At 42.5% G+C, this 22,642-nt stretch overlaps 2 protein-coding genes across 3 annotated transcripts in view; both read right to left on the minus strand.

Moving 5' to 3' along the window:
* LOC131678416 (CUGBP Elav-like family member 2) overlaps positions 1–22,642 on the minus strand; it is a 1,026,317-nt gene that overhangs the window by 926,798 nt on the left and 76,877 nt on the right. The gene's annotated exons all lie outside the window — the stretch shown is intronic.
* LOC131679356 (uncharacterized) lies at positions 19,742–21,829 on the minus strand. The gene has a single exon (XM_058960070.1). It carries the CDS (start codon positions 21,827–21,829, stop codon positions 19,742–19,744), a length of 2,088 nt encoding a protein of 695 aa, XP_058816053.1.

Genomic DNA, 22,642 nt, shown 5'->3' on the forward strand with positions numbered 1-22,642 from the left:
AAACAGATACTCAGTCCAGTAGCGGACTAATGAAATTTTCTGACATAGTGGACTTAATTTTCACAGCTTTCAATGTTACTGATCCTCTTAAAAGCCTTCTGATACGTTTTCTCCCTATAGTGGAAACATTTTTGAAGCAGTTGACTACTAAATGGCCCCTCCTTGCAGCGATCGTATCCTTCGATGGCTAAGTCATCGAACGAGGTCACCGATTCGATCACTGTTCTACAGTGGAACAGCAGAAGTATCCTCCCGAAAATCGATTCCTTTAAATTTTTACTAAATAGTTTAAAATGTGATGCTTTCGCATTATGTGAAACTTGGTTAACTTCCGATATAAATCTCAACTTCCACGACTTTAATATAATTCGTCTGGATCGAGAAAACCCCTATGGAGGAGTACTTTTGGGGATCAAAAAGTGCTATTCTTTCAACCGAATTAACCTCCCTTCGACACCAGGCATTGAAATTGTCGCTTGTCAAGTTTTAATCAAAGGTAAAGACCTTTGCATTGCTTCCATCTACTTTCCTCCTAGAGCCTCGGTAGGGCACCGAACGCTTTGTAAAATCACGGAATCCTTACCGGCACCGCGGCTAGTTCTGGGAGACTTTAACTCGCACGGTACGGTATGGGGCTGTCTTCATGATGATAATAGATCAACATTAATCCAAGATCTTTGCGATAATTTCAACATGACCATCTTAAACACGGGAGAAATGACGCGGATTCCTACACCACCAGCACGCGCAAGCGCGTTGGATTTATCGCTTTGCTCGACATCGCTACAGTTAGATTGCATGTGGAAGGTGATCCCTGATCCCCACGGTAGCGATCATTTGCCTATCGTGATTTCAATTGCTAACGGTTCAAGACCATCGGAAACAATCAATGTATCGTATGACCTCACACGGAACATTGATTGGAAGAGTTACGCGACCGCGATATCCGTTAAAATCGAATCCACTCAAGAACTTCCTCCGGAGGAAGAGTACAGGTTTTTGGCTGGCTTGATTCTCGACAGTGCGAATCAAGCTCAGACTAAACCAGTACCCAGCGCGAATACCCATGGACGGTCTCCCACCCTGTGGTGGGATAAAGAGTGCTCAGAGCTGTACACGGAAAAGTCCACTGCATATAAGGCCTTCCGGGAAGACGGGTTACCCGCTAGCTATCAACAGTACGCGTCGTTAGAAAGGCGAATGAAGAGTCTAATGAAAGCCAAAAAACGCAGTTATTGGCGCCGGTTCGTCGACGGGTTAACGAGAGAAACAGCGATGAGCACTCTTTGGGGTACGGCTCGACGTATGCGTAATCATAATAGTACCAACGAGAACGTGGAATATTCAAACCGTTGGATATTCGCTTTCGCCAAGAAGATCTGTCCGGACTCTGTCCCGGTACAGAAAACGTACCGCGCCGCGTCTTCTCACGATACCGCGAACGAAACACCGTTTTCGATGGTGGAGTTCTCACTTGCTCTCTTATCGTGCAACAATAACGCCCCAGGGTTAGACAGAATCAAATTCAACTTGCTGAAGAATCTGCCTGACACTGCAAAAAGGCGCCTGTTGAATTTATTTAACAAGTTTCTTGAGGGTAACATTGTCCCTTATGAATGGAGGCAAGTGAAGGTCATCGCCATCCAAAAACCAGGAAAACCAGCCTCCGACCACAACTCGTATCGGCCGATTGCAATGCTGTCCTGTATTCGGAAGTTGTTCGAGAAAATGATCATGTTTCGCCTCGACAATTGGGTTGAAGCAAATGGCTTACTGTCAGATACACAATTTGGCTTCCGCAAAGGCAAAGGGACGAACGATTGCCTTGCGTTGCTTTCTACAGAAATCCAAATGGCCTATGCTAACAAAGAGCAGATGGCATCAGTCTTCTTGGATATTAAGGGGGCTTTTGACTCAGTTTCTATCAACATTCTGTCAGAGAAGCTGCACCAGCATGGTCTTTCACCAATTTTAAATAACTTTTTGCTAAACCTGTTGTCTGAAAAGCACATGCACTTTTCGCATGGCGATTTAACAACATCGCGATTTAGCTACATGGGTCTTCCCCAGGGCTCATGTCTAAGTCCCCTGCTCTACAATTTTTACGTGAATGACATTGACGATTGTCTTGCCAATTCATGCACGCTAAGGCAACTTGCAGACGACGGGGTGGTCTCTGTTACAGGGCCCAAAGCTGCCGACTTGCAAGGACCATTACAAAATACCTTGGACAATTTGTCTGCTTGGGCTCTTCAGCTGGGTATTGAGTTCTCCACGGAGAAAACTGAGTTGGTTGTTTTTTCTAGGAAGCGTGAGCCGGCGCAACTCCAGCTTTTATTAATGGGTGCAACGATCAACCAGGTTTTCACATTTAAATATCTCGGGGTCTGGTTCGACTCTAAAGGTACCTGGGGATGTCACATTAGGTATCTGAAACAGAAATGCCAACAAAGGATCAATTTTCTCCGAACAATAACTGGAACATGGTGGGGTGCTCACCCAGGAGACCTGATCAGGTTGTACAAAACAACGATATTGTCGGTGATGGAGTACGGGTGTTTCTGTTTCCGCTCCGCTGCGAACATACACTTCATCAAACTGGAGAGAATCCAGTATCGTTGCTTGCGCATTGCCTTGGGTTGCATGCACTCGACCCATACGATGAGTCTCGAAGTGCTGGCGGGCGTTCTTCCGCTAAAAAATCGATTTTGGGAACTCTCATATCGATTGCTCATCCGATGCGACATTCTGAACCCGTTGGTAATTGAAAACTTCGAGAGGCTCGTCGAGCTTAATTCTCAAACCCGTTTTATGTCCTTGTACTTCGACTACATGGCACAGAGCATCAATCCTTCTTCGTACAATCCCAACCGTGTCCGTTTCCTAGATACTTCTGATTCTACTGTATTCTTCGACACATCCATGAAGGAAGAGATTCGTGGAATCCCGGACCATATACGCCCGCAGGTGATCCCCAATATATTTTATAATAAATACCGAGAAGTCGACTGCGACAAAATGTTTTACACTGACGGATCAAATCTCGATGGGTCCACTGGCTTCGGTATCTTCAACAATACTATCACCGCTTCATTCAAGCTCAATGATCCCGCTTCAGTTTACGTCGCAGAGTTAGCTGCAATTCAGTACACCCTTGGGATCATCGACACTCTGCCCACAGATCACTACTTCATCGTTTCGGACAGCCTCAGCTCTATCGAGGCTCTTCGTGCGGTGAAGCCTAAAAAGCAATTACCGTATTTTCTGGGGAAGATACAGGAGTCCTTGTGTACGTTATCTGAAAAATCTTATCAGATTACCTTTGTTTGGGTCCCCTCTCATTGTTCTATCCCGGGCAATGAAAAGGCCGACTCATTAGCAAAGGTGGGCGCATTTAATGGTGACATATACGAAAGACCAATCTGCTTCAACGAATTTTTTAGTATTTGTCGTCAGAGGACACTCAACAGTTGGCAAACCTCGTGGAGCAATGGTGAACTTGGACGATGGCTACATTCGATTATCCCAAAGGTATCAACGAAGCCTTGGTTCAGGGGGATGGATGTGGGTCGGGATTTTATTCGTGTAATGTCCCGACTTATGTCCAACCACTACACCTTAGATACACATTTGCGGCGTATTGGGCTTGCGGAGAGTAGTCTGTGCGCTTGTGACGAGGGCTATCATGACATCGAACACGTTGTCTGGGTGTGCGCCGGGTATTGTGACGCCAGGTCTCAGTTAAAGGAATCCCTTCGGGCCCGAGGTAGACCACCCAATGTACCAGTCCGAGATATGCTGGCAACTCGTGATTTCCCCTATATGTCCCTTATTTATACCTTCATAAAAACGATAAATATCCCAATTTAGCCCCTCTCTTTTATTTCTCGTTTTTAGAGTTTCCTCCTGCCTTGTGGAACCGATCAGCTCCAGAGTGCCACTATGTAACCGCCATCGCCCTTACCACTACGCCTGCATAGAAGGAAACTGAAGCGAGAGCGACTCGAGGTCCGATGACTTTTGAAAGATTCCCCGCGGGTCCGAAGAATACCATCCGCCAATCCGGTACTCGACGACTTACTATACTGAGGCGCAAATTTGATACGCTGATCCCCCTCCCCCCCCCCCCCCCCGCCGATCGAGCGAAAGTTGCAAGTTTTGCTCTTCTTTCCCTGTCTCTCCCCTGTCCTTGATACAACTGCTGCTACACTGATGCGGAAATAAGCCACCCTTTGAATATCTTGACCAAGCATAAGTTTTAGTTAAAAAATTCAAATTAGTATTCTGTATTCCTAGTTTTAAGATAGCTATAATTTTTACTCTTTATTGAAACTCTTGTCCTCCATCTTGTAAATAGAATTGTATCCCTAGTTTTAAGATTTCTGTGAAATTTCTCATAAATATTTGTTCCCCCTTTTGTGTACTAAACTATATTGTTAGTTTTAAGATAACCGTAAAATATTTCGTAAAATACTATTACTCCCCCTCTTGTATATCAAAGTGAATCCCTTGTTTTAAATTTTTTCATAAAAAAATCTTTTGGCCCTCTTTTGTATATTGAATCTTATTTCTAGTCCTAAGATAGCTGTAAACTTTCTTTTCCTTTGTAAAAAAATATTTCAACATTGTAACCTCCTAGTTTTAAGATATCCAAAATGTAAAAACAAAAGCATTTGGCACCGCCAAGCTAACGCATTTGTGCCTATCAAATAAACGAAATGAATAAAAAAAAAAAAAAATTTTGAAAAGTTCATAATGAAATCAATTCCAAATCAAAGACAATCCTAAAAATATGTTCATTGTCACAAGAAAGGTTATAGTACTTACTCTCGTTACAACAAAGTATATTCTAGAGTTCACAGTATTTATGCGCTAACCGAATATGACAATGCTTGACGGTGCTGGAAAACACTAGGTGTTCCAAGCTACACCTTTAAAAGGCGTAGAAGATGCTAAACCGAAATGAGTAGAAAAATATCCATAAAATGTTCGAACGAAGAGAATGTCGAAATTCGTACAAAATCTTCTGATTTAGCAAGCGATTTGTAGATGCGCAGAGACGGTTCAACTTCTATTTTCTTTGTCTGGTGTTCTGCGAGTATTACCAGTTCCAAGGCATCATGCTAACACAATTTTTTGATATATTCTATTTAAATGAAACTATTTTCAAGACTAGCCTTGGTCGGGTAGATTAGAACCCCAGTTAGGAAGGATTTTTGGTAATCAATAGGATCAAAATATAAATTTAAATGATTAAATCAACTGAAGGAAACTGCCCACAATTTAATTGATTAAAGAAAATTGTCTACAAATCGAATGAAAACACTGATTACTAATATCTTCTAATTTTCCTTCAAATCGCCAGTCGCCGTGCATGTGTCGTTCACCGTGCAGTTTCAAAATCACGAAATTTAAAGAACTAGCTCCCTAAATCCATCGGAGAGATCCAGATCCTAAATCCTTTCGTTTCATCGTTTTATTGAAACATTCCAACTAAAGTTGAATCAAAATTTTAAATACACCGTAAGTTGATCATATAACGTGCACTGGTGCCAAACAAATGTCCTCAACTACTTATTCTCGTTTTGTTGGTAATAGTTTTATATTATTTCTAAATTGTGACGTATTTAGATAGGTATTTTTACGGTGACTATGAGGGCGGTTTTCATTTTGATAAAAAAAAAACAGGATTTGAAGTCACGTCAAATCCACCTAAACGCACGGTAACTGGGGACTTGACGGTACGTGAAATTTGTTAAATGTATTACCAAAAGAACTAGAAGGTCTACCTTCTGATGTCGCAAAAAGCAGAAGCAAAAAAAATTGCTACGCTATAGCAGGCTACAGGCACCAGTGAATCAAGCTAGCTATTGTTCTATATCAGTGCACATACAAATTGTATCGTTGCCCCAGGCTGCGGAGTAAAATGAGTTTGCCAAATGAAGCAAAAGTGCCTGTGCTACGGGATAACACGAACAGTTAAGGAAGTGGAACAATTAGTTAAAGTGAAAATGGAGCTTAATCTCGCTGAAGTTACCTACATTCAGCTACATCACGTAAAAACTGTGTTTTGATCACGTTTAGAAGCTTAGCACAGGCCGAAAACTTTATTGCAAAGAACAACATGCAACACGAGGTCGAATTTAATAACACCAGAATCAAGATCCCCGTGCATATGGAAAACGACATGGTGGACGTGCGTATCCATGATTTGGCCCCGCGCACGAAGGAGGATTTCATCAAGCAAATCATGTCGCAATATGGAGAAGTAGAATCTATTACGAATGACACCTGGAGAAATTTTTTCTCCGGCATTCCCAATGGCGTTTGTATTGTGAGAATGCGAGTGACTAAACCAATACCTTCTTACATGACTATCGAATGCAAATCACCGAAGGATAGCGTGACCTATAAGCAAACAACGCTAATTACATATCCCGGGCAGACCCCAACATGCCAATTCTGTAACTATACAGCCTACTACGGAAAAACATGCGCCGAAGCAACTAGTCAAAACTCATCTACTACAGCCAACTCTAACAAGCAGCCACCGATACCTTCAGATAAACCTAAAACAACGATCCAATTACCCAATAATGCAGGTACAACGACCACGACAACCGCTCCCAAACCAACAACTAGCATCGCCAATAAAGAAGCAAATACCGATGAAGACGGATATACAACAGCGACCCATAAGAACAAGAAACAAATAAGAACCTCTGATCGTGAACAGGAAGAAAGCAGTACCGATGACGACATGGACGGGAACGATAACGCGAGAGAAGGCAGACTGAATGACCACCAAGCGGCCTCACCGCCAAGGAAAAAGATCTCAACACGCAGCAGCAAACTGCGTCAACAAGATCTGGCAGACCGACATTCTTAGAATTTTTTTATTTTTACTTATTGTAAAAAAAATTAAAAGACCCACGGATCAGTTGTGCTAACGCATTGAGCCGTTTCAAATAAAATTTTAGATTGAAAAAAAAGAAATATTATAAATATGAACAAGCTCAATAATTTCAGCATCTCTTTATTCCGACATATGGACGGGTATACATCGCACTTACTTCACCTCTGTCGAAGAGTAACGTAGGTGTAAGGCCAACTTTCTTTGATGATTTCTGTTGTTCTGTAGTTGAGTGCCCAGAAAATATAGAACAGCTGCTCTTGGGTCGATTTCAATTTATTATTTTTTCTCTCTTTTTCTTCGTGATCTCTGCTCATCTCTCTCATTTTATTCCATAACGAACACAAATAAAACGAAAACATGAAATCGAAACATTAATCCCAATTTATTGACTGTAGACTCAACTAGTTACAACATTTTAGTCGCTCTCCGTGATAGGCTACTGATGTTTGTTCACTGTATCGTCACGTCGTTTTTAGACTTACATGGACATTAATTGGAAACCATCGAAAGAGACAGAAATGCTGCTGCTTACAACATTAAGTTTATTATGATTGATTGACTAATATGTGGTTTAGCATCTATTGACATCCGTTGAAAAGTAAGGATAAAATCACAACAGATAGTCCTACCGCTACTATGTACGTTTCTGTATGTGAACAACATTAGTAATATACGACGGTATACAATTCTTGGGTTGATGAACACCTCAGAAAAACCGCTGTTTTACCACTTTTTGGCTTGTTTATTTTTTGGCATTTTTCTTGCTTATTGTTCGATTGTTTAAAATATCACTACTTTGCGGACTAATAATGTTTAAATACGGACCGCATTCTCCGCATAAAATGGAATTGAGTGTCAACAGAAATACTATTGCATTAAAATGACGCGAAAACAAAAACTGTCTTCTCGACTATATTGTCATCAACTAATGGAAATGTTTTTGTCTAGCACGCTTGAGTGAGATGCCTGATGTTTCTACTAAGCGTACAGTGCACTAACCTATTACAGAAACTCAATCTGCTTATGCTTTAACTAACTTTATTCTGGCTAATATATAACATAATATCTGAGTTTTGTTAGACACAACCACTAGCGATAAAGTTCTCATTTTGGGACAGTTTTTGAGCTCACTTTTCTATAAAACTTCTGCAATTTTATTATATATTTCGTTTATTTTATTCGGTTCAATGCATTAGCTAAATGAAGCCTTGTGTCTTCAATATATTTCCATGATGTGAACAATGAAAGTGATAAAACGTAAATGGTTGTCCTACAGATCTCGTGCGAACAACTAGCGATTGCATGTGGAGAACTATTTACTAGGCTGAGAAATATTTTTCCTAACCAACAGTGTCGCGGTGGTGTTCATTTCTATCTCGTACACTTCCTTATCATCATAGTGGTTACTGCCATGTCCATGTTCGCGAATTTCTGACGGGTCACGAGTGTCGACTTCCTCAATGATGGTGCCGACCGTTGATTTTGAGATACTAGACGCAGTTTTTGCCGTCAATATTATCCGAACAGCAGCCAAAATTTGACAAATGTTTGTTTTTCAGGAAATGGTTTTGGAGACTATGTATATGCAAAGATATAATGTGTAAAATAATACTATCGCATTCAGTTTTTACGTGCAGGGTCAGGTTGGAGGAAATATGTCTGTTCACCTAGATTTTCACCACAAAAACACCATTTAATATACTTCCTAGATGTGTCCTTTATAATGAATACCATTTTTTCCAAATGTGACAGGAATCTTTTAATAGCCACGGTGCAAGTAAGTGGTATCAGATCTTGTAGCCGAGCATTGGTTTTCTCATCGTCCATATATATGAGGATCAACCACATGTTACAAGTTGTTATGTAAAATGACTGGTTTCGCCTGGGCTAATTTGTTAAATGGCATCAGCACTGAACGCCTGACATGGTTAAACTCGTTAAAGGCGATGTTCGTGAGCATAACCTCCATAATCACCTTCAGCAAATATTTCACATCATTAATGTTGCTCCAGCCAAATACGGAGGCTATTGACTTCAGGTCTTTTCGCATAAGATCGATCTTATGCGAAAAGACCTGAAGTCAATAGCCTCCGTATTTGGCTGGAGCACTACTTCTTGCTTCTGCGACTCAATCATTCGACAGATCCCCACAGCAAGAATTAAAGTAACAATTTCTTTTGTTCTTCCGACGAGTCACACAATATGAAGGGAACTGTTTTATCACACTCAGCATACTGAGTAGATATCCTGACCGCTGTCTTCGGTGGTTCGAAATAGCAATCTTCCTCACAATTCTCGCATTAATTTGTTGAAACCAAACAAGATACAATTTTTTTAAGAGTCACCGAAAAACATGTTGTTTCTTAAATTTATTTTTGAAAATTTTCGGGGGGGGGGGGGCTTTAGCCCCCTAGCCCCCCCCTCTGGCTACGTGCCTGATTCCATGGAAGTTTCCTGAGGGCGAATCGCACAAAACATCTTTGTATACGCTCTAGTCGGTCAATTTAAACGGCATGGTATGGTGTAGAGATGGGCGAAACAGTTCACTTCGAAGAACCATTCCCGACTGAACAGTTCTGTAAAAAGAACTAGTTCAGATGAACCGTTCTTCCGTTCAGCTGATATTTTACTTGTATCTAGCGAATGTCTCTCAAAACATTCGATTCTTGGAGAGGAACCAAACAGATGGTGCCCAAACTATTATACCCCTGTATGCTTAACAAGTTCATCAAGGGTAGCGATTTCTTCATGATGTATAACTAGAGAAATAGAGAATGTGATGAGTCGTTCTTCGCCGGTTCCATTCTCCGAGAAAACACAGAGAGCGGTTTGTGGGACGGCAAGTCGGTTCATTTTCATTCGTTCACCTAAAAATCGGTCCGAGAAATTCGCCAAACGGCTTTGGGTCAGGTTCAGTTCATTCGCTTTGAAGAGAATTGTGAACTACCGTTCTTTTAAAAAGAACTTCCGTTCGCTCATTCTCTTCGAAGAACCAGTTCACTTGAACCGTTCGCGAACGAATGGCCCATCTCTAGTATGGTGCCCACACTTGCACAGCATACTCCAGAACACTTCTGATCAGGGCACAGTAGAGTGCTTGTAGTGCGTAGAAATCATCGAAGTCCGCCGTGTTCCGCTTTAAGAAGCCCAGCATTCCGAAAGCCTTAGCAGTTGTCGCGGTGATATGGTCGGAAAAGCTCAACTTCCTATCGAAGAGCACTCCCAAGTCACGGATCGAGTCGACGCTTTCAATTGTTTTTCCTTTTAGGCTGTATTCATAACGTCCTGGAGTAAGCAAGCGTCCGAAACTGATTACTTTGCATTTATTAACGTTAAGCGTGCACCATTCTTGAATAGTACAGATATCTTCTTGAAGTACTACGGCGTCAAGTGCAGAAGCGATAGTTCGAAGGATTTTGAGATCGTCCGCGTACAGCAATTTCCCTGACTTGATCCGACTACAGATATCGTTAATAAACAGAATAAAAATAAGCGGGCCCAGATGACTGCCTTGCGGGACACCTGTGGGTGTTCTGAATGTGCTTGAACGCGTGTTTTTTATACTCACGAATGCCGAGCGATCGGAAAGATACGACTGCAACCAGTTCGTCAGCCAGGTGGGAAATCCCAAACGCTTTAATTTCAAGATTGCGATGTTGTGCGGTATTTTGTCGAAAGCTTTTGAGAAATCGACGTAAATTGCGTCCACCTGATGACGCTTCTCGACGGCGGGAAACAACTTAGCAGTGTAAGCTATCAGGTTAGAAGTTGTTGATCGTTTTGTGACAAACCCGTGTTGATACACCGAGATAATGTGGGATGCAGCTGCATACGTGACGTTGTAGACCAGCTTTACGAGAACTTTGGAGAGACAGTTTAATAATGAGATACCTCTGTAATTTTCGACGTTGTGAATATTTCCAGCCTTGTGAATGGGAACGATAGCAGCTTCTTTCCAGGCGATAGGAAAAATGCCTTCAGCGAGAGAGCGATTGAAAATGATACACACCGGAAGAGACAGCACGTGGGCGCAGCTTTTTATAAATTGGGGCGAGAGATGATCGGGGCCAGGCCCTTTCGACGCATCAACAGCAGTCTGAGCCTTCAAGATGTCAGCTCGGCTTACAGTGGGTAATAATACGATACGATAATACGATGCATACAGTGCCACCTAGCGGCGAAAATGCGAGCTAGTGTGTTCAAATTTGGTGCAAGTACTCCTAGTGGGACTAGGAATCGACTCAGGGGTGGGCCGATAGGGGTCATTTTTTTCTTGTCACTCTAGTGTAAACATTTGCCATATTTAGCTACTTTTAACAATGGATCTTAAGAAACGTCTCCAAAAGTAAACAGGAATACAGTTAGACCACAATAGGCCACTTTCTGCTTGTAATCATCACTTATTTTTTTCGACATAGTGGGTTGAAACACGATATTTTTGTTCTACTGTGCAGACAAAACGACACACGGATTGATTTATTTGCTGGTAGCAATGGAGCAGTTTTTAGCTTTTGTTGTAAGCAAAATGAGAAGGTACCAGATGCTGTTCGAAATTCTCGTTTAAAATTATGAAATCAAAAAGATTTTCAATTTACATAAGTTTATCTCATATTGAATCCAAAAAATTCGTTTCTAATCGTAGATTTGATACAGGTTTAATTAATAAATAATGTGATATGTCTAAAGTAGGAGCTGGTTTTGATACGCTGTGAGAATATGTAGGACACAGAACGCAATAATAAGACGCAACAACTTAAACAACTGCGAGCACAGTAGACAACCAAGTACTGCTGCTGTTGGATGAACTGAACTGATTTGATTTCTTTATTTCACACATTTTAATTAGGTTCTTATAGACACGCATCTTATGCCAAACCACAAACGGCTACAAAATCAATATCTACGGATCTGGCAGGAACAACTATTCACTCAGCAACAATCACGCCCAGTGTCTCCAAGCCAACAACCTGAACCATCAGCAAAGAAGCGAACGTAGAAGAAGACGGGTGCGATTGTCCGTGCCCTCGCATTTCTGTTTGACGCTTTTTTCGAAAGTACTTTGAATTGGCTTCTCAATATTTTGCAGTGTATTCCGTCGATTCAAGCAATAACACTTGTACACAAAGTAGACAACTCCCTTGAGAACGTTTGTTTTAACAAATGTCAACTATTAAATAAAGTTTTCATTTTTACGCTTTCATCATATAACAATTTAATAAGGCGAATGATTACAAAGAAATTGCTATTTTTATTGCTCTTCTATGAATACCGGACGTGTTCGCCTATCTTTCGGGTAAAAACGCGGGCCTCCAAATACAATTGCCCTAGCTGCCTCCCCCTCTCTTCGGCCTGGATATAGTTGACGTGGATGCAAATATTTCCCCGACACGAAAACGGATCTCCGCGCGCAATGGCAAATCGCGCGTGCGGGATCGATCATAGCCTTAATTGTTTATTATTTTTATTGTTTACATCATGTAAATATATAAAAGACCCACGGCTCCGTGAAGCTAACGCCTTGAGCCGTGCCAAATAAACGAATTATAAAAAAAATCATGCCCTGCGTACAAACAGCGCGGGGATAAAATTAGGCACAGTCTTAAAGACCACCCGGGTCTCTCTTATGCAGAAATACTAAAGAATGCTTCGCAACCATTCCTATCCGAAAATTTCTTTGCTCTTGTGGCCCATGCCGATCCACAAGATCTTTTGTTAACCCGGGAGAATCCAGGAAGAGAAGAAAATTCTTCTTCCCTAGACTCCCTCGTAAGGGTGTCGTTTTTGGATAGGTGATATTACTTTTAAACTTTTAGCCTGCACACCAAAAAATCTGAATTTTATCGTTGACGTAATTGCAAACATGACACAAATTAACAAACCGTAATTTACGAAATGACGGAACATTACCGTGTTCCATTTAATTTTACATGAAACATATACTTTATATGCGCAATGACATAAAATTACACTTCCTACCATTCAGAACAAACGCTGTATATGGAGTAAAATTCCATGATTTACCAAATTAAACGTCATGTAAAATTAAAATCAAACGTAAAACTAAGTTATTTTTGATGCTCGTATATGTCAGGGTCAGGAGACGTAAATTTACATTATTTTTTCTATGTGTGTGTACACTTGTTGGCTGTTTAACATAATGTGTTTTATTCCATTTTAAAATCTTACGAGCTAACCAAGCTAACCTGACTTAAACTATTCTATGTACATCAAAATGAGAGGAGTCAGTTACAATTTCAAAGTACATAATTATGTACGGGTAGCGTAAAAAAGGGAAAACAAATCATCGAATAAGTATGGGTGCCTTGGTTGCTATCGGTGCTTTTGTTTGGTTACGCTGTTCATTTGTCGCCTCTGCATAATAATGACCTAGTGAGAATGTTGCTATAACAAGTGGTGCGACCCAGAATGGTTTAACTGGAATGCGCCCATCTGGTTATGCAAGTTGGATTTGAAAACGATCGTTCAAGTAATTTACGATCTGTGGGAAAATATGAGTGTGGCCTCGTTTCAAGTGGCCTGACTAAAGGATATGTTAAATTTGGTTTTTATGACCTGTGACCTGAGAAGGATTCACTTTGGTGCATGTAGGGATTGGTTTTGTGGGAATAATTTGTGATGCTAGAAAGTAAGTCCGTTACATCGTCTTCTGACAGTGCGCCATCGAATCTAATGGAAGCGCTGCTATAAAAACGAAGTAAGTTGCTCCCGAACTTAAAAAATGAACGCTAACAAGGAGTATCCACCACTTCCAGGGACACCAAAAATCCCAACTGTCCCCTTTTTGCAAATAGATACTCAGTCTAGTACTGGACTAATGAAATTTTCTGACATCATGGATCTAATTTTCACAACTTTCAGTGTTACTGATCCTCTTAAAAGTATCTTTTCTCCTCATAGTAAAAACATTTTTGAAGCAGTTGACTGCTTAATGGCCCCTCCTTACAACGATCGTACCCTTCGATTGCTGAGTCATCAAACGAGGTCACCGATTCGGTTCTTCCAAAACTTACTAAACAGCTTAAGATGCGATGCCGATATAGATCTCAACTTCCATGATTTTCATTTTATTCGTCTCGATCGATCGAAAATCCTCACGGAGAAGTATTTTTGGGGATCATGAATTGCTATTTATTCGATCGAATTAACCTTCCTCCGACATCAGGCATTGAAATTGTCGCTTGTCAAGTTCTAATCAAAGGCATTGCTTCCATCTACATCCTTCCAAGAGCCTCCTTACCGGCACCGCGGCTAATACTAGGAGACTTTAACTCGCACGGTATGGTATGGGAGTGTCTTCATGATGATAACTAATCAACATTAAACCAAGATCTTTGCGACAATTTCAACATGACCATCTTAAACATGGGAGAAATGGCGCGGATTCCTACACCACCAGCACGAGCAAGCTCGTTGGATTTATCGCTATACTCGACATCGCTACAGTTAGATTGCATGTGGACAGTGATCCCTGATCCCCACGGTAGCGACCATTTGCCTATCATGATTGCAATTGCTAACGGGTTAATACCATCAAAAACAATCAATGTCTCGTATGGCATCGCAGGGAACATTGGAAGACGCGACTACGATATCCGACAAAATTGAATCAAATCAAAAACTTCAAGATTCTCGACAGCGCGAATCAAGCACAGACTAAGCCGGTATCTGTACGTAGAGGAGTCCACTGCGCATAAGGCCTTCCAGGATGACAGGTTACTCGCTAGCTAACGACAGTACGCGTCGTTGGATACACGAATGAAAAGTCTAATGAATGGCAAAAAATGCAGCTATTGGCGCCGATTCGTCGACGGGTTAAAGAGAGAAACAGCGATCAGCACTCTTTGGGGTACAGTTCGCCGTATGCAAAACCGAAACAATACCAACGAGAACGCAGAATATTCAAACCGCTGGATATTCGCTTTCATCAAGATCTGTCGTGGCTCTGTCCCGGTACAGAAAACATATCGCGCCGTAAGGAGGCGCCTTGCGATACCGCGAACGAAACACCTTTTCCCATGGTAGAGTTCTCATTTACGCTCTTATGCAATAATGACGCCTCGAGGTTAGACAGAATCAAATTCAACATGTCGAAGCATCTGCCTGACATTGCGAAAAGGGGCTTGTTGAATTTATTCAATCAGTTCCTTGAGGGTACCATTGTCCCTCACAACGGGAGGCAAGTGAAGATCATCGTAAACCAGCCTCCGATCACAATTCGTGCCGGCCAATTGCAATGCTTTCCTGTATCCGGATGTATTTCGTCTCGACAGCACGGTGGGTTGCTGACCCAGGAGACTTGATCAGATTGTACCAATCAACACTGGAGGAACGAAATGAACTCCATGAAAAATACATTTCCAAAAAAAATATTTAAATAATAATAATTCTGTCTTGAAATGTGCTTCAAGACGAATGAAGAGATCCCGAAAACTGAAGAAATTGTTTTAAAAAGTTCCAAACTTGAATTATTTATCTAACTTCTACATCCTAGCAGAGCTAAAGGAGTTTTACGCATCTGTCAAACTTTTACTTTCAGCCGCTCAACTGTACTGTCACAAAACACAGTTACGACATTCCAAACGAACATTCTCGCGATTCGCCGCACTCCTCTTCTCATCACTTGTTCGCTGCCAAATTTCGAACAAACTCCGGGGTACGATGAGCGGCAGTAGACCGAATAATTCGAATGACATCCGAAAAGCAATCGAAATTCTATGCAGCATACTAGCTAGAGAGCGGAGACTGTCACAATACATGTACCTATCACTCATCAGCAGTACTGCAACGCATCCCACCCGCCCCAAAACAACCACCACCCAGCCCAGAGTGCAGGTTCCCGCGGATGGTGCTTCGTTTAGTTTGAGCCGCTTTCATTAAATTGGTTCCGCCGTTTCCACCCGTCGCGTCGCGTCGCCACACCAGTCGCTGCAGAGCGATGCAGGATAAAAACGTCGCCTGGTTTAAATAAATTGTAAACATTGCATATTGCAGTTTTATGCATATGGCAGTCGATTTGTGGGGAGTTGGATGCCACACACCAGTCAGCCCTCCCGGCTAAAAGTGGCGAAATAAATTCAAACTCGCTGGCAGCTGTTTTTTGCTCTGCCCAGCGAAAGTCATCTCTCGTCATCCCGTTCCACGTACGTAGGTACACGACCGACCGATCGACGGCATCAGCTGGTGAAGCGTTTTACGAATTTTTAGATTTAATTAAAATCATGATACAGATGGCATCGACTCGTGCCATTTTGATGAATGAATGAATGTAGCTCTGCAGCTGCAGCTGCAGCTGGTTGATGGAGGGATGGAAGGTGTTGCACCTATCGTAGCCGTTGTGGTACGATGTTTTGGAGTACTCACATATTGCCGAAAATTGATGCTGGCAGTTCAGTGCGAGGTGAGATCGAAAATGGACTTAATGAAAATGGTTGATCCCTTTCGTGCTGTTGATGGGTTCAAAAATTCAATTTTCGTTCTTGTGATTAGATTGGAACGAGCGCTATTCACTGTTTTATGAGAAAAAGAAACAATAGATGCTTTATTTCATCGGCGCTTTCAAATAAAATTTGACATGCTATCAACCTATTTCGAAGTTAACGATGATGATGATATAAAAACTTTAGCGACGAAAACGCGTCAATAATTGAAAACAAACTATTCGGGTTTGCCCCATTTTCCTTCCCATAATCATCAAAACCCTTTAAAGCACAATGATACCCAATTACCGCAAAGACCTGCTTCAATCTCGAGAATGGGTAGCGTGACGACAACCAAGAAACCGAACCGGATCCACTTTATTCCCATTTCATTACGACCAATTTTGCTGCCATTACTTGGAAAGAACCTCCATCTTGAATGAATAAGAGGAAAGAAAAGCAACATTAAAAGGACATTTCCAGTGGAGTACAACCCTCGAAAGAAAAAAAAACAACAACAACATAGATAAGATAGCAGGCTTCAGCAAATAGGATAATGATGACCCTCTTGACTTGCCCACTCGCTTCGGTGGTCGTCTTCCACGGCAGCGAGAAAAAAAAACTGTGTCCACTTCGCTTCTTTTGGTAGCCACTCAACAGGAAGGACGACGACATCAGCAACAACAACAAAAATGAAAATAAAAAGCAAAAACATAACAAACAATATTTCGGAAATAAAATTCTGGTCCCTTCCCTGACAATAACATCCTCGGCGAGCTATACGGTAGAGTATAACTGAATCACGCAAATCATAAAAAAAGGCAAAGAACGGTTTGATCCTGCATTCAAACCGGTCTAATGAAAAGGATATTATGGGACGGACGGACGGACATGAAAAAAGCCTACCACTTTGCTACCATCCGTAACAATCACCCCGGAAATATTTTTTTTTCTCCAGAACTGGATGTTTTGTCAAATCCAAAAAACATACAATTCTCGGAAGAGTAAACAGTCTTATTCAGCGTTAAGCTGCCGACCGATTTGTTTATTGTATCCTTTAAAATCTTGGTGAGATCTACAGCGTGTGTTCATGGGTGTCAATCAATAAGGATATGTCCGTTGGCGAATGCAACTCGGACTGTTTGAAAAAATGATTTTCGTTATCTGGGATTTTTTAAATATTACAATGCAAACGATACGGTAAAATACAGGTACTCGATTTGTTTTCAAAACGAGTGAGAAACAATTCTGATTGAAATGAAACGTCCAAAACCACGACTTTATTGATCATCTTTTGTATGCTTAATCTCCCGACAGTATGTATAGCGCTGGTACACTGAGTGCATGCTGCTCTGAAAATCTAGCGAAATCGTCTAAGAGCACCAGCGGCTGCTCATTCAGTGGGCCATAAGCGCGACTTCCGGAGGATTAACAAATATTCAGATCAATTAAGCATGTTTAATGTACCACTGACTTTGAAGCAAAATCTCACATTTTAGCAGATTTGCGGCACCTTCTTTGATTCCGAAGCCTGGTGCGCTTTTGAATACAATTACATTTCCTAAAACAGCTCGATTTTCTTTGAATTCGATGGCTAGTAGCCGCTAGAAAGAAAAATGTTTTCTTCTACCACCTCTCGAGCACAATTCAACGCAGTTTACTGCACAGCGGCCTACTACAACAGAATGGTATGCTTACTCCAGTTTAGGTTAGAGATACGAAATCGGTGTTCGTTCTTTTAAAGATAAAACCGAAAGAGCAACCCTAAAACAGACGCGACAAGGGGGAACCACTCCGAACTTTGCTGTATAGTTTTACATTTCTTACAAAAGAAATGCATAGGATTCGCTCAAACGTTGAAAATTTTCTCCGAGGCCTGGAGGGCCGAGTCTCGTGTACTGGTCCGGTCCACCATCGCGTCTGGTGAAGTAGTTCGGCCGGTGTTAAGCCTCGGGAAAGTTCATCGGCTGGGTTGTCCTTGCCAGGGATATGATTCCAGGAATGCTCGCTCGTTGCTTCTTGTATTTTGGACACGCAATTGCCCACAAATGTCTTCCAGCAGCAGGGCGGTGACCTCAGCCATTGTAGCACCGTCATAGAATCTACCCAGAAAAACACATAGCTGTGTTGAAAGAAGGGCTCCGTAGAGTTCCAAACGAGCGATGCTATGGCGTGTCTTTAATGGTGTGACCTTCGATTTGGCAGCTAGAAGCTGCACGTGCACATTTTGGTGACTGTCTACAGAGCGCAAGTAGGCACAGGTGCCATACGCTTTCTCGGACGCATCGGAGAAGAAATGCAACTGGATGTCGGTTGCTCCGGCCACCGAAGCAAAACGTGGAACTCGAATGTCGCTGAGCATGTTGAGGGTAGCGTGAAATTCCCTCCATTCATGTTGAAGTTTTTCCGGAAGCGGTTGATCCCAATCGTACGGTTTACCGTTGCTCGAAGAAAGTGCCCTGAAGCGTTGCATAAACTGTTCGGCGGTAGAAATAACAGGCCCAACGAGGCCGAATGGGTCATAAATCTGGGCGATGTACGAAAGTACGTTTCTCCGAGTGAGTGTAGCTGCTGGATGTGGCAGCTGAATTTTAAAGCGGAGTGTGTCTGAGCCTGGTTCCCATACCAGCCCAAGCGTTGTCATTGACTGGTAGTCAGAAAGATCGTAAAATGGAATTCAGCCAAGCTCAACTTCGGGAATTTCTGCTAGAACGACCGATGAATTGGATGCCCACTTCCGTAGTGGAAATCCAGCAGAATGCAGCATGGTGCTTACTTCACGACATAGCTGGATGGCTGATTGAATATCATCTGCTCCACTGTTGAAATCGTCGACGTAAAAATCTTCCAGCACCGCGCTCTGCGCGGAGGGGAAAATTTCGCCTTGGTTCTTGGCGAGTTGAATCAAAGTGAGAGTGGCGAGGAATGGTGATGAAGCGGTACGTGACCGTTTGCAGCTCGAACGTGGAAATCGGGTCTGACGGCTGTTCTCGCCATAGGATTCGTTGAAGTGGACGATCTTCTTAGTGGACCTCATTTTCTCTATGTCCACTACAAGTGCGGTCGGTCGGGTACGAACGCTCATCACAATCGATAACAGGTCGTCCTGCACTACCGGGCCGACGAGCAGAAGATCGTTCAAGGAATAACCAGACGTAGTGCGGCACGAGGCGTCGGACACGACGCGGGTTTTTGTAGTGGTACTCGAGGTTTTGAAAACCGGGTGATGCGGAAGGTAGCTATGGACACTAGTTTCATAGACAGGATCGAGGATTTTCCGCATATGACCAAGTTTTTGATATTCGTCCATGAATTCGTGGTACGCAGTTTTTGTGGCCTCGTCGTTCTAAGCTCATAAAGCGTTTTTCGGCGATGCTCCTTGATTCGCCTATGAGTATATTTTGATTATCCGTTCGTGGAAGTCGGACGACATATCGTCCACTATCGTTGCGTGTAGTTGAAGTTCCTCGCATGAAGCTTCTTCTGCTGAGTACAGTCGGCCAGACTCTACTGCTTCTAATTCCCAGAATCTTTCCAAGACTGATTCTAGGCTACACGGGGCCAGGGCTGCATGGCAAACTGGAGAGGAGGATGGAGATGTGCCATACCAACGGCCACTTACGGCCCAACCAAACACTGTTTCAACTAAGACTGGAGATTCTTCGCCGAGGGTGATTCTGCCATTCTTCAGGTACTCGTGGAATTGCTCGATGCCAAGGAGCAAATCAATGCGTCCAGAAACATTAAGCGTGGGGTCGGCTAGAGCAACGTTTGGAGGTATTTTCCATGACGAGATGTCAACATTAGTAGATGGAAGCTCTGCAGTTGGCTTCGGGAGAACCAAAAACTCCAATTCACTCGAAAATTCTTCATTTTTGGAACGGATGGTGGCAAGGACGGATTGCGTGACCGTCACGTTTGCTTCACCAATACCGGTTATGGGGACACTTACTCGTTCTGATCGCAGGCACAGACGACGAGCAAGCCTGTTCGAAATAAAATTCGACTGTGACCCCGAGTCAATCAATGCACGAGCAGAATGTGGTTTTCCGAATCTATCCTCGATCCAGAGTGCCACCGTGGAAAGAAAAACGGTGCTTGGAGAACTACGATGAGCCTGCACGCTTACTTCCGTTGGAATATTTACCGATCCGCTTGGATTTCCTTGATCAATCGTAGGTAGAGCTGCTTGCTGAGCCGGCGAACTTGCTGTAACCTTTGGCGTCAGATTTGAGTTTGGCGACTGGTGCAGCAGTATGTGATGCCGTTCACGACAATGACGGAACGTGTACTTTGAATCACAATTCCGAGCAATATGAGACGATTTGAAGCAGTTCCAGCAAAGACGTTTCTGTGTGATCAGCTCTCGACGTTGGCCGACGGTTAGTCCTTGGAATGTGGGACACTGGAACAACAGGTGCTTCTCAGAACAGGCCATGCAGGTGGGAGGATTTGCGCGGGAGCTTGAAGTCGCTGTATTGGCTACCGACTTATGAGACTGAATCTTTTTGGTGACAATATTCGAACCGATCATTTTAACCGGAGCTGCTTGAGAGCGATGTTGTATTTCCGACGAAACCGTTTGTAGTATGCGAACCCGCTGATACAAAAACTCCAAGCACGCATCATATCCAACATTTTCCGATTTTGCCGCATATTCTTCCCAGGTTCTGAGGGTTATTGGATCAATTTTGTAGGACAGCATACATACCAGCGGTGTGTCCCAGGTTTCTACTGCCTCTCCAAGCTTCGATAATGCCTTCACGTGACGTTGAAAGTCGTCCACAACGTTGTGGAGATCCTGCGGGGATTCTTTGCGAATTGGAGCAATATCATGGAGCGCACTGAATAACTGCTTCTTGAGAAAGTGTTTGTTGTCATAGCGCTTGAGGAGTGCCTCCCAAGTGGTTAGATAGTTTGCTGATTCGATGTCCACCGTTTCATAAGGCTTGCGTGCCTCTTCTTCCAATGACTGGAGCAGGAATTGAAGTTTGGCAACTAATGGGATATCGGCGACATCATGCACCATGGACTTGAATGTGTCCCGAAATCCTAGCCACCGTGAGTAATCATCATCGAATTTTGGCAAATCAATTTTTGGAAGCCGCAAGTGGAAACTGGACGGTTGCGATACGTTCATATTGGTGGCATTTCTGGTTGAATTCAACTCCACTGATCTGCAATTCATCAACCAACCCTTTGTGGCACAATATCTAGAATCGAATTCTCTCCGTTCTTGCAGATGTTTCACTAACGGAGCATCTCCACGGTCCATCCTTTCAATCTCCGATTGTACCTTCACATATTCTCGGTACACTTGGTCCACTAAGTCCAACCGAACTGGTATTTGAGGGAAATCGCGGTCTTCCTCATAATTTTCCACAAAGGACTCGACTGTTTCCAGTGATGAAACGAGTGACTTACGGACTGTAAACTTGTCTTTCAGTTTCTTGTCCTTTAACTTCTTGGTGGCCATTTCTCGACGATGTCGTTATCCGAACGACAATAATCGATTTGCACACGCGACGACACGTGAATTCTCCTTCCCGGATCGAATCGAAAATCCTTCCCGACGCGGACGTGGTGGCCACCAAGAAAATTTGAGTACTTTTAGTTCAACTCAAACACTGTGTTCGCTTCACTGAAAGCATCAAAATTGTCACAATTGAAATCAGTGCTGCTATTATCACTGGTTTTCCGCCAAAACCTTTCAAGCACAAACAGACGCCAGCGTAGCGTCGCTTGGGTTAACTGACGCTTTATAAAGTACAAAGCAAACTTGGTTGATAATGGCGCCAACCATAAACAATAGTCACTATCAATTTCTGGCTTGGCTTGGGTGTGCGCGCAAAATGGCTAATTTTATCACCGTACAAGTTTCTTCGTGCCAACGTGGCCACAGACACTATTGGATTGTTCTTCGTATCCGGCACACATACTGTACTGTTTAAGCATATAGGTTTCACAATTTTTAGAATACTTTCAAATTCCTTAGGGTAAGTTGCATGTAGTGGCCTAGGTTAAGTTTTAATTTAATTTTAGTTTTATATTTAAGTTCATGAGTTTAGATTAGGTTAAATTTCATTATAAGTTTAAAGATTTTCTACCTCGCCCTATCATATACCAATCGATTCAGCTCGACAAATTGAGACAATGTCTGTATGTATGTGTGGGTATGTGTGTATGTATGTATGTACAAAATGTCATGTAATTATCTCAGCAATGGCTGAACCGATCTTAACGAAATTAGTTTCAAATGAAAAGCCTATCGTTACCATTTGACATTTGA

The sequence above is a fragment of the Topomyia yanbarensis genome, chromosome 2, assembly GCF_030247195.1.
Source record: "Topomyia yanbarensis strain Yona2022 chromosome 2, ASM3024719v1, whole genome shotgun sequence".
Classification (NCBI taxonomy): domain Eukaryota; kingdom Metazoa; phylum Arthropoda; class Insecta; order Diptera; family Culicidae; genus Topomyia; species Topomyia yanbarensis.